At 49.9% G+C, this 12,420-nt stretch overlaps 1 protein-coding gene across 1 annotated transcript in view; it reads right to left on the bottom strand.

The window, feature by feature from the left end:
• Positions 1 to 5,755: 5,755 nt before the first annotated feature.
• NALF2 (NALCN channel auxiliary factor 2) overlaps positions 5,756 to 12,420 on the bottom strand; it is a 28,659-nt gene continuing 21,994 nt past the window's right edge. The window contains exons 2-3 of the mRNA XM_086388510.1: positions 8,983 to 9,154; positions 5,756 to 8,621 (exon numbers count right to left, since the gene is read on the bottom strand). Coding sequence (XP_086244636.1) covers positions 8,239 to 8,621; positions 8,983 to 9,154 — 555 coding nt within the window. The 3' untranslated portion in view covers positions 5,756 to 8,238. The remainder of the gene's footprint in view (positions 8,622 to 8,982; positions 9,155 to 12,420) is intronic.

Here is a 12,420-nt window from a genome sequence, read left to right as displayed (position 1 = left end):
GGGACTGCTGCTCTAGGGGAGGCAGGTGCTCCGTTCTCTGCATCTCTCCAGCTGTGACAGTGTGATCATGAGTTAAAGCTGTGCAAACAGATGCCTATGGAGCCCTGTACAGAGCCCCACAGAGCCTCCCACTGTGTTCACTCCCCCTTCTAGCTCCTCTTCTACTCAGGGCAGCATACCAGGGGTAGGGCTTTTACTCTAGATGTAAGTTGAGGAGAGGCCAAAATAGTGAGGTCAGTGGAGGGTCTTGAACGCCAGCTTTCCATTTTTCCAAGCAATGGGAGCCATTACATGGGCAGGATGCCAGACTGGTGCTCCAGGAGGCTCCTAGTCCCGTGCAAGAAGTCTGGGCTGCAGGGGCAGGAGGCTGGAGGCAGGGAGGCCTGTTGGGAGGTAATGAGGCACTGGGCAGACAAGGATGGCAGGATCAGTTTAGGATATATAATATACATAGAGTTATCAGATATCTGGGCCTATAGTAGGGAAGTAGAAGGGGCCAAAGGAGGAGTCCCGGATGAATGACTTCTAGTTTCAGGGGGCCGAGAGGTAAAGCAGGGCTGTTAACACAAACGAGGAATTGGCCCTTTCATAGCTGGGGCCTCTCTTCAACAAAAGGCTATCCCTGCATCCTTGATATCACTTTAATTCGGGTCTGGCTGGACTGGGTGGCGGGGCAGCTCAGGGCAGTGGCTCTATCACGTCTCTAGGGTCCAGGGAGACTTGAAGACCGATTGGGCTGAAAAGGGAGGGCGTCGCCGGGACCCCACGAGTCCCTGCGTTCCGCTCGGCCCCCAGCCTCTGGCCCGCCCGCCTCTGGCCCCACTTTGGCCTGGCGGGTCGGAAAGCCGAGGAGCGCCAGAGGCAGAGGGCCCCGGGGGCTGGGGTGGGGGTGGAATGGGGGTGAGGATAGGGGTTGGGGCGGGACGGGCCTGGACGTGGAGCAGCGCGGAGGAGGGAGAACTAGGCGGACTAGGAAGAGCCCGCTGGGCAGGCGCCGACGGACCCCCCGCGCCAAGGCCCGGTTCGGCGGTTGCGCCTCCGCCTCCCTGGCGCCTCCTGCCCGGGTAGGAGGAGCCACAGCGCCACCCAGCGGCCAGTGCCGGGGAACGGCAGTTAGGGCTCTTGAGTGGCCCCAGAAGAGTGGGGGGAGCCGAGTGGACCAGGCTCCCCATTCGCTTCGCTCAGCAATCCACCCGGCAGATGGCACTAAATGAATCTTTCTTCAGGTCAACTGATAATACTCCTCTTAATCTCAACCATCTTCCATGGTCCCCGTGGGCCCCCGTATAAAGTTCAAATTTCTTAGCGTGACCTTCAAGACCTTCCATATTTTGACCTCAGGCTGTGTTTCAGTCTTCATCTCTTGCCATCCACTCCACACATCCAAGCACCACTCACTCTTACCCAGATGAGCCACTCACCTCCATCAACATCCATTCAGGCAGTGAAGCTTTTCTAAGGCACTGGGGAGGCAGGGAGCAGACAGAAAACTATTGTTTACTCAGAGCTTACATTCAAATGAAAGAGAGGCAATGAACAAGAAAAATGATGTATAAACAAGATCATTTCAAATAGTTACCAGCACTTGATCATGGAGAAACAAGTGGTATGATGCAGTGTCTGGGGGCAAGAAGGGCAGTACCATACCTAGAAGAGTCAGAAAAGGCCTTTCTGAGAAAGTGCCATGTGAGCTTAGATCTGATAACAAGAAAGAGTCAGTAATACAAAAATCTAAGGGAAGAACATTTCAGGCTGAGGAAGGACACATAGAAAGGTCTTGAGACAGAAACAGGCTTAGTGTATTAGAGGAAAGGAAATGAGGCACAGTGACTGAAGGATGCTAAAGGGAGTGTCCTGGGTGATTGGAGGTAGGCAAGTAATATTGTGTAGGGCTCTGTGGGCCATGGTAGGGGGTTTCCCATCGATTAAGGTGGGAAACTATTGGAATGTTTTAGCAGGGGAAAGACATGATTTGCATTTTTGGAAGATCACTATGGGTGGACTGTGTGTGTATGGGGGGTGGGGGTGGGATGCAAAGCTGGAAACAGGGAGACCTGTTAGGAAGTCATTGCAGTGGTCCAGAAGAGAGTTGATGGTGGCCTGGTCTAAGTGGTGACAATGGAGGTGGGAGAAATTGTCAGATTCTAGAGGTATTTTTTTGTGTCTTTTTTTGGTTTTGTTTTTTTCTAGAGGTATTTTTGAGTGATTTCTGTTCATGTTTTCTTCCTGACCAACCCAGAAGTTTCTTGAGGGCACTTTCCCTATCTGAGTGATCTTTGGACTCCCACTCTACACCCCTAAACAGTCTATTCAGTGCTCAGTGTTTAGTGACTAGATCTCTGTGACCTTCTGCAGAGAATGTGACAGGAGGGAATCATAGTAAGATAGAAGCTTTGGCCTAGGGCAGAAGTTCTGGGTCTGCTTTCTCGTTACTCTGATGCATATCTCCCTTTTTCCTTCTTTGTCCCTCGGTGTCTTCTAAAAGAATCTAAGAATGTTTTTAGAGGGAAGGAAAAGCAGGGATTATGAGTTCTTCCTCTGCACCAGACACTGTACTTAATGCTATCACATATACTACTTCATATGCTAATTTATTTTTTTAATTTATTTAGTTTTTATAAAAACATCTAACCCTATCCATTCATGTTAGAGATAAATAGATCAAAAGTCCAAAAAGGAAAAGTGACTTTATAAAGGTAAAGTCATTATTAGCACTAAATATTCACTAATTGAGTCTGACACATAAGTCCTTCTGTCCCCATTTCATAGCCTAATACTGTTTATCCAAACCCATTATGCTAAGGTCTTTTTCAGCCTCTTGTTAATTGCTAGTATTATGCAATGCTAATAAATTTCAGAGTGAAACTGCAGGTCTTGAAAAAGATTCAGGGTTTCATGAAAACAATGACAGTGACATAGAAGACAATCTCTAATGTCATGTAAAGTCCTTGAAAATGGGATTTGGCAGAGATAAACCAGTCACTACCACTGTCAGAAAAGAAAATCGACCTGGGTAATGACAGGATCAAGGCTTCAAAGAGAATGATTTAACACTTAAAGGATTACAAGAGGTCCTAGGGATAACTGAAGAAGCTCTCTAATTCTGGAAAAACAAAACAACCTTTATGATTGTGTGGCAAAAGTCAATAATGTATTGTCATGCGCTTTGGTCAGGAAGACTGTCATCCCCCAATGATTGATTCATTCTTTGTTCAAAGAATTAGTGCATATTTGCAATTATTTACACTTTTTAAATTTAAATAAAAATGTTTCTCACCTTTTCATTTTATTTTCCAAGATAAAGTCACAGTCAAACCCTTTCCTCCTTTTCCCCCTCTCTGTTATGAAATATTGGTCCCCACTTCAAATGGACTCATTGTAAGAGGCCTTTTTCTAGCACCACTTATCTGAGAATAACAAGGACTTCATGTAGCCCCAATCATCTCTTCATCCTGTGATTGCATGCCTGGCTGCACATTAGAACCTCCTGTAGAGTTTGTTAAACAATACTGAAGCCAGGACCCCAACCTGGACTAATTCAATCCGAATCTCTGCTGGTGAGACCAGAGTGGAAACTCTGCAGGTGATTCTGTAGCATGGTCAGGGGTGTGACTGCTGCCACCGCTCCTGCACATGCTGAGACTGTAAGAGACTGAGGCTGCCTACAGTTGGACTGCTCTGAAGGGAGCACACCAGGGCCCAGGCCCAGGATGAAGGAGCAGCTGCAGGGCAAAATCCAGGAGTCAAAGGGCTGGTAGGGCTGGTAGGGTCACTTCTTTGGCAAAGCTGTTGTGCCCTTTACTGTCTTGGCAATGTGGCTACATAGCCTCCCCCAGTCCCTTGCCTTACTTTCCTGTGCTTTGGTCAAGAGAGCCTGGCTCCCTCATGGACATGTGGTGAGACAAAAACTTGAATGTTATAGTAAGTATATTATGGTTGCTGAGCACATGACATCATGTTATCTTATGGACCAATAACATGTCTATGTCTTGTTACTGCTGTATTCCCAGCACACAGCATGGTACTTGACTTATAGTAATTCCTTGATAGGTATGTTTTGAATGAAAGAATGCCTAAGTCGAATACAGGCAGGATGTGGTAAGTACCATGATTCAGGTACAAAGTGGTGTAGAAGTACAGAAGAGGAGAAGAGAGTGTTTAGCCTGGGAGAAGGGGAATAAGGAAATCTTTGTAGCAGAGGTGGCATTTGAGCTGGACTTTGAAAACTAGCTAAGGCAGTGATGGGTAGAGATGGAGCAAAGACATCCTGGTCAGAAGAAACCATGTGAGCCAAGGACAAGAGGTGAGAAGGTGCAGAGCTCATTCAGTGAAAGGTGTATGGGATGGGAGTGCTTGACAGTCTCAGACTGGTTGGATGGGAATTAGAATCCAAAGAGGCTTGAAAGTCTTGCTAGGAAGTTTAAACTTGATTCTACAGGCAATGTGGAGCCATCTGATGTTTTTGATCATAGGTGTAATATGTTCTCTTTGGGAAGATTAGATGTGTACTTTACCACAGCAGTTCTTTCACAAAATATTTATAGTGTGCCTCCTAAATGCCAAAGCAGGTAGTGCTGGGGAAGATGGATCAGAATCGGAGTAATCGAACAAGACATTAGTTGGGAGGTATTGTAGTAGACCAGATGAAAGTTGCAGAGGGCCTGAAGTGGCTAACCGGGGAGGCAGGGGTGGGAAAGAGGGGAAGGATTTGGCACATTACACCGGAGGAGTTGACAGAACTTGGTGACTGTTTTAGGTGGAGGTCAAGGAAAGAGTTGAAAGACTAAGAGACTGATGACAATAATAATGACCCATAGTTCAGCAGCTCCTTCATGCCAGCTGCTGTGCAGAGCCCTTGATGTCTATCATCTAATTCTCACAATAACCCGGCTAGATAAGGACACGAAGGCTCAAGGAAGTCAAGGAATTCATGCCAAGTTGTGAACTCATACACTCGGAGTCCAGAGACTGCGCCCTAAACTCCATGCTCTGCTGCTTTCTAGGGGAGTTGGGGCACTTGGGTTTTCTCAGTGAAGAAATTCGGCAGCTCAGTGAGGATGCCAAGATTCCCTCCTAGGTCACACTCTCCCCTGTCTCGGGTATGTGAGAATGTGGCTGTGATGGAGGGCTCTGTCTGCCGCCTCTCCTCTGCTACCTGAGCACTTTCCCACCTGGGATGGGAAGATGGGCCTGGTCAGGTGGTGTGGGAGAGATGAGGCTGGGAGACTAGGAACAAAGGCTGCCATGAAGGTGAACAACTGCTAATCCCCAGGCCATGTGGGGCCTGCATATTTAGCCCACAGAGAGGTATGTGGGTTTTTTTGTTTGTTTTAGACTTGAGCCAACATTTCAACATTCAAGGCTTCACATAAAAATCTCAAGCCTTGATATCTCTTGAAGAATGAGATGTCATCATTGGGCCCACATTCCCACAAGTCAGTCCTTGACTTGAGCTGTCCATGTAGATGCCTGCACCCTGAACTTGTCACCACTGCCAGCCCTGGTGTCTGTACTTCAGCCCAGCCTGGCCCACTTCCTTCACTCACACTTATCTGCCTGATCCCTGCTCCAGGTTGAATTTGGACTTCCTTCTCTAGAATGGCCTGCTACAGAGGTTACTCTTTTTTTTCTGAGACTTGAGCCAACAAGCAGCGGGGCAGAGGGGTCAGCATCTCCTGGTCCCGCCTCCTCTCCAAGCCATAGACTTTTTCCTCCGGCAATTTTGATGCCATGGAACAAAACCATCAAGGGAGGGTTATCATCAACTCTTTACCATTTATTTCTTTATGGGGTTAAACAAGAGCAGAGAGGCCTCTGCCCCACAATGCAACAAAACAGAAAGCGGTACACATACAGACTCTCACCGAAACACAGAGGCAGGGGTAGGGCAACAAGTGAATCATAGCCAGGTGAGGGAGGAAGGGATGGGGACTACTAGGAATCCGACTTGGAGACTCAGTCATAGGAACTAGTGCAAGAAAGTCCTACTCATGAAGCACAGTGTAGAAAATGGCGTAAGAAAGCTGCCCAGCTCTGCTGCCTGTGACGAAGGGCAGAGGCAGCTGGAGGGGTGGTGAAAGATCTGGGCAGTGGGGTGGATGGGGACAGTCAAATGACTTCGAAGTGGAGTGAGGTGCCCCTTTCCCCTGCCACTGGGCAAGGCCCTGGGCTGGTCTGAGCCAGGGGTCTCCTGGGCACTTGGTGAGGGGGAAGAGGGGGTAGAAGTCTCCAAGGGTCCATTTCCTGGGGCCCTAAGGCCCTCCCTTTACTTCCCAGTCCCTTTTCCCCTCTTGAGGATGCAGGAATTAGAAGGCAGTACCTAGGGTCTCTCACGGCTACAGAAGCATCTCTGGAAAGGAGCCAGCACCTCTTACCCTCCCCAGCTGAAAAGAGCACTCTAGGGATGGGGTATGTGGCTAGGCCTGAAATGCTGAAGGCCGAACAGGGAGTGTGAGGGCAGGGCACAGGGCTGGGGGTGGGTGGAGGGACACGCTGTGAGAAATGGGAAACCTGGCATGGAAGGACTCTGCAGTCTCACAAAGCCTATTTGGGGACCCTGCTGAGGCCCCTGAATGATTTCCTCTCTACTGCTGAGGTCTCTTATTTATCCCTCAGCCAACCAATTCCAGCTGTCCCCCTCTTGGTTTTGCCAATGTAGCTCCAGGTCCACCATCACCCACCCCCCACCTAACTCACTGGCATCTCATCCCAGACACAGGCCCTTCCGGCACTGAAAGCCACCTGGCCTGTCCCAGAAACATAGTTGTGGCTCCCTTTCTTGTCTGTGCCTGTTGGTTTGTAGATGTCCCAGGCCTTTCACTCCCAGGAGATCAGCACCAGGCTGATGGCCCCCAAGGCTCTCTGCAGGCCTCTTCTCTCGGGCAGCACTGTGGCTTGACTAAACACTTCAAGTCTCTTGGCCAAGGGACCACAGCACATTGTCTTTATCCAGTGGGTCCTCTTGCCAGTTTCTGGACTTTCTCCAGCAAGGGGCAAGGGTGGTTGGATTAGGGGACCCCGCTATAGGGTGAGGAGCAGTCTGGTGGTTCCACAATTAGGGAAGTAACCCACGGGGTCAGGGATTGGAAGGGATAAATACTCTTTGGTAGGCTGGGAATGGGGACAGGCTGGGGATGGGGAGGCTCATCTCTGGAAAGCCCTGGGGCAACACCACCAGGGTTTCCTTCATGGAGGCCTGGGCTAGGATGAGTTGGGGGAGTTTGGGGACCCAGGCCAGGCCTGACCCTCTTGGGCTTAAGTCCCTCCTCCCCGTGGAGATCAGAAAGGGAAACATCTTTGGCCCCAAGGCCAAGATCTCCAGGGCAAGAGTGGCCCTTGGGAGTATGTGCACCTTCTGTAAGATATGGCCCTTCAGACAGTGGCAGTCTGACCATGTGCCCTCAGCCTTCTGTTTCAAGGCCCAAGACCCCAGTCCCTGTGCTCTTTCCCCAGAGGGCTCCTTTTGCAACTTTTTCTGATTTGGGGCGGTGTCCTTGAGCCTGCCTCACTACTGATCATCTGCTTCCCCAGGGCCAGGTGGCGACAGGCCATTCAGCCATCTTTCTAAGCCCTCTGTGTTCTTCTCTCCGCTCCACTCCCACCCTCCACTATTCCTATCACCTAGGGTGCTGGGGCACAGCTTAACTGGGGCCCCGACCTAGCCGCAACTGCATACACCTCATGTCCCAGCCTGGTCCTTCCCTGTGGCGGGCCCCCCACCGTGGGACAAGGGGCGCTGGAGCGTGAGGAAGGCCACTGCATCGTCTGCCATTGCCTGTAGGAGTATGGGCAGGAGGGAATTAAGGATCGTGGCAACAAAAGGAATGCAGAGGGGGAAAAGAGTTTCTCCCCTCTGTGCCCCCCAACATTCCCTGCAGGGCCAAGACCAGATAAGCAGCCTTCTTCCCTGGGGTCAGGGCTCTCAGTAGGGGTGGGCATTTCCAGCCCCGACCCCCTCCCCTTTTCTTTTGGCTAAGCTCCATATATGGAGCCTGGGGGGGCACCTGCTGCTCCTGCCTTTTTCTCCCGGATGAGTTTTGCAGTTTCCTGGGGCCCTTTGGCGGCTCTGTTGGAGCTGCTTTTGGGGTGGGGGTTGGTCGGGGGTGATGTGTGACCCCCCATTTCCCCCGCCCCCCACCTGGTCCTACACCTCCCATGGGAGGGGCCCCCTCCCCCTCCCCCTGGGGGGGCTGGAGTTGATGTCAGTGCGTGGTGGAGGTCTGATCTCCCTCCCTGCGGTCACTCTTCCCGAGCCAGGCCCTCATCTAGGGCAGGCAGTGCCTCCAGGCCCGGTCCCCCACCACTCTGGCTGCTGGAGAAGGACACCATGGTATGCAGGAGCACGAGGACAAGGATGTAGAGCCGGATCCTGCTGGGGCTGAGGCGGGAGCCCCCAGAAACCGGCAGCAGGGAGGGCTTGTGGCCGAGACGGCCTGGGGGCTCGTGGCGGGGGTGGTAGTGGTGGTACTGTTGGTGGTAGTGGTGGAAATAAGAGTGGTGGAATTGCTGGTGGTGGGTTTTGGGGGCTTCAGACTCCTTGAACTTCTTCTCCGACTCACAGGAGATCCACTGCACGTCACAGCACTTGGTTTCTGGCCGCTTTGGTGAAGTATCCAGCAACCCTGCCAATGGATAAGGAAGGCAGGGTGGGGTGCTAAGGGGGCTGCTGGCTTTGCCTTTCCGAGAGAGGTGATTGTCAAAGCTGGGGCTGCTCTGGCAGTCCTGCCCAAGACTCTGCCCCCTGTCCCTTAGTACCATCCCTTTCTGAACACTATTTCCCAGGGACCCCAGATAGTTTCTCTGGGATAACTCCCTGGCCCTATTCTACTTCATCCCATCCCCACCTGGGGCCTCACTACCCACTCCGGCAGCCACTAACCTTCCCCTAACCCAACTTCCCTGTTGTCCTCCCCACCCACAGCCCTAACCTGGTGCCTGCCTTGGGCCCCCAGCCTCCCCCCTCTCCCAGGGCCCTGTCTTTACCTGTACAGATAAAGCCAGGGAGCCCTCCGTATACCATTTCCTCATTGTCAGGGAGGATAAAGGGGCATCGGGTCTGCACCTCCAGGCAGTATTGCTTGCAGGGCACCCAGCGCTGGCATTCCTGCTGGGTCACGCTGAAGTATTCTGAGCACAGCCAGGCCTTGTAGACAGCCTGTGGGGAGAGGAAAGAGCGTCAGCCCAGGCGCCAGCCCCTTCCGGCGTCAGAGGAAAGTGATGAGGAGGGGTGTACCTGTAGTCTGTTGGGAGAGGGTATTGTGTGCTTACTAAGCCGACCCTAAGATCCAGGGACTGGGGAAGAAGGGTTTGGGTCAAAACCACTACCTCCTACCCCAAAATCTCACGTTTCATAGCCAGAACTCAGAGTCCCCAGTCTGTAGTAATTGAAGACTTTTAATTTATTCACTGGTAAAATCACAAAATGACTCCTGTATCTGAGCTGGAAACGGTCTTACCAGTCATCCCAACCAACTGCACCATTTTATAGCTGGTCCCAAGAGATGTCCTGACTTCTCTGAGGTTACTTATATTGAGGTAAATTTCACTTGCTTTCGATTCAGCAAACATTTCTTTGGCTGATGGTGTTAAGTTTCTAAACTCAAGAAAAGAGATGGAGAGGATAATTTTTGCTCTGTCTTATTAAGGTGTTGTGTGGATCAAATAATATGACGTATGAAAACGTTTTGTAAATTCTATAGTGCAGTGCCAATGTGAGAGGTTATTTTTTAATAAAAACAGGAATCTGCCTTACTAAGCACCAGATGTGCCTTCAAGCTCTACTTAATCCATGCTCTGTCCTGTTGGCTTCGGCCTTGGAGTGGAGCAGACACCACATTTCATTTGCTTCAAACTTTGCTTGGCCATTTCACTTCACGTGTCTACTTTCTGCCCCTCATCTAGCCCTCTCCTACCAGGCACTGGGTCCCAGCTAAGAAAGGTTTCCTGCACTGTGCTCTTTGGCTATCATCAAGACCAGAGTTCCTCAATGGTGACACTCCTGACATTTTGGACTGCAGGATTCTTTGTAGTGTGGGCTGTTCTGTGCACTGTAGAATATTGAGCAGCATTCCTTGCCTCTACCCAGTCACATCCTCCACCTCCCCATTGTCTCTGCCCATTGCGAAATATCCCCTGAGCAGGGTGGAGGGCAAGGGACACAAAACCATCTCCCATTGAGAACCACTGATCTAACTTCTTGCTCCTGAAAGTGTGGACCTGGACCAGCAGCATCACCATCACCGAGGAGCTTGTGAAAAGTGCAGATTCCCAGGCCCTGCCCCAGACCTGACAAGTCAGACCTGCATTTTAACAGGATGCCCAGAGCCATGCCCACATCCAGTCCTCATGTCTTCAGTTGCTTCTTGTAGCAATGGCTCTCTGACTTCAGTGTGCCTCAGAATCCCCTGGGGTACTTGTTAAATAGGCAGATGGCCCCCTCCAATTCAGCTTCAAGAGGACAGAGGAGGGCTCAGGAATCTGCCTTTGGAACAAGGGTCCAGGTTATTTTGCTTCCAGAGGCCTTTCCACCACACTCTGAGCAACATGGTCAGAGCTTCTTACAGACATTAAACATGTACACTCAAATGCAAATAACTCCACTGTGAACCTGGATTTTGGCAATGTAACCCCACACTGGCCTTTTCCAAAGTGGGGGCAGGGGTGTGGTGGTAGTGCGTTGTGGTGCAAATTATCCTCCTGAGGAACACGGCTTTGCTATCTCACTGGCCTCTCAAGTTTAACATGCTCTAAATCTTAAAATTTAGCTCCTATCCTCCTTTTTTTAACTCCAAATCTGCCCACACCACTAAGTCTTGACCACTTCAGTTAAGTGTCACAACCATGCATCTGAATATTCAAGCCAGAAACTTAGGTGTTGGCCATCATGTCTCTCTCTTTTTTTTTTTTCATCATGTCTCTCTTAATAGGCATTCCCACACACAGTCTATCAGCAAGGCATGCCAAGTCTCCCTCTATGTCCATGACTCTGTGCAGGCCATTGTCATCTGTCACCTCTATGACAGTCTCCTATGTGGCCTCGCTGCCTCCACTTATGCTCTTTCGAATCGACTGTTTACACAAGAGTAAGAGGGATCTCAATATGACATTTGATCATGTTACTCCCTTGCTTCATATCCTTCAATGCATTTAGAATAAAATCCAAACTTTCAACCACAGACTTCAAATTCCTGCATAATGTGGCCTCTGCCTGTCTCTCCAACCTCATTTTCTACCTCTCCCTTCCAGCTCATCATGCTCCACACGCTGAGGATTTCTTTCTTTTCCTTGAACATGCCCTACTTCTTCCCACCTTGGGGCCTTGGCACACACTGTTCTCTTGGCCTGATATGCTCTTGATTACCCATTTCTGGTCTGCCTGGGTCCTTCTCAACTTTGAAGCCTCAGTTCAAATGTTATCTCCTCAGAGCGGGTCTTTCTGACCACTCTAGCTAGAGAATGACCCCTCATCATTCTTTTCTTTAACTGTTTCTTCGCCACAAGTATGAGTTTGTCGGCATCCTTGTTTCTTCTCTGTCAGCCTCACTACAATGTGAGTTGCATGAAAGCGGATGTAGGCGTGTCTTACTGACCATTGTGTACTCAGTGCAATATATGTAAAAAACACAAGTGCTAATGCAATGAACCAGACGAGTATATGAGGACATGTCCCTACTCTCAGAGAAACTCCGGTTTCATCTAACTTGAAACTATGGCACATTTTCTACAACAGAAGTTAAATCACTGGCCATGGGAGGGAAGTAAATAGGAAAGCTGAGAAAGATTTCAATAAGGGGATGAGAGTTGAGCAGGGATTCAAAGTAGGATTTTGGATGAGAAGGGCAGAGATGGGAGAGAGACAAAAGGGCATTTTGGACTGAGGCAACAGCTTAAGCAAAGGTACGGACGTGAGTGCAATGTACAATGTGTTGGAGGAATGGAGAATGGTTTTGTATGAATGAAGTGCAAAGGATACCAATTTCTTGTAAATGGACATTTATTTCCAGGTTTTTACTATCACAAACAATGCTTCAGTGAATAGGTCTATACACATTTCTCTTGAATACTTGTGTTAAATTTTATTTACATAAACTCTTAAGAGTGAAATTATTGGGATAAAAGGTCTGTGCAATGGAGTGAGAAGGGAGTGGAAGGAGGGTGGAAAGGGACAAGTAAAGGTAAGAGGCAGGGGAAGAGGGATCTGGAGTGGCAGGAGAGGGGCTCAGGGGTTGGAGAGAGTGGTAGTGGGGTCAGCAGTACAAGGGAGCAGGAGAGGAAGAAAGAGAGGGCAATAAAGAGTAGGGAGATGGAAGGGAAGAAATGGTGGTACTTGCAGGATAGGAAAAAAAGGGTTGAGGAGGAAGCAGGGGAATGAGAGATGGAGGGTGTAAGGGAAGCAGACAGGTGTGGTGAGGGTAAGAGAAG

The sequence above is a fragment of the Bos grunniens genome, chromosome X, assembly GCF_055505025.1.
Source record: "Bos grunniens cultivar Pamir isolate PY7600 chromosome X, Bosgru_T2T1.0, whole genome shotgun sequence".
NCBI classification, from domain to species: Eukaryota; Metazoa; Chordata; class Mammalia; order Artiodactyla; family Bovidae; genus Bos; species Bos grunniens.
The sequence above is the reverse complement of the archived record's forward strand: the minus strand, read 5'-3'. Positions and strand labels throughout refer to the sequence as shown.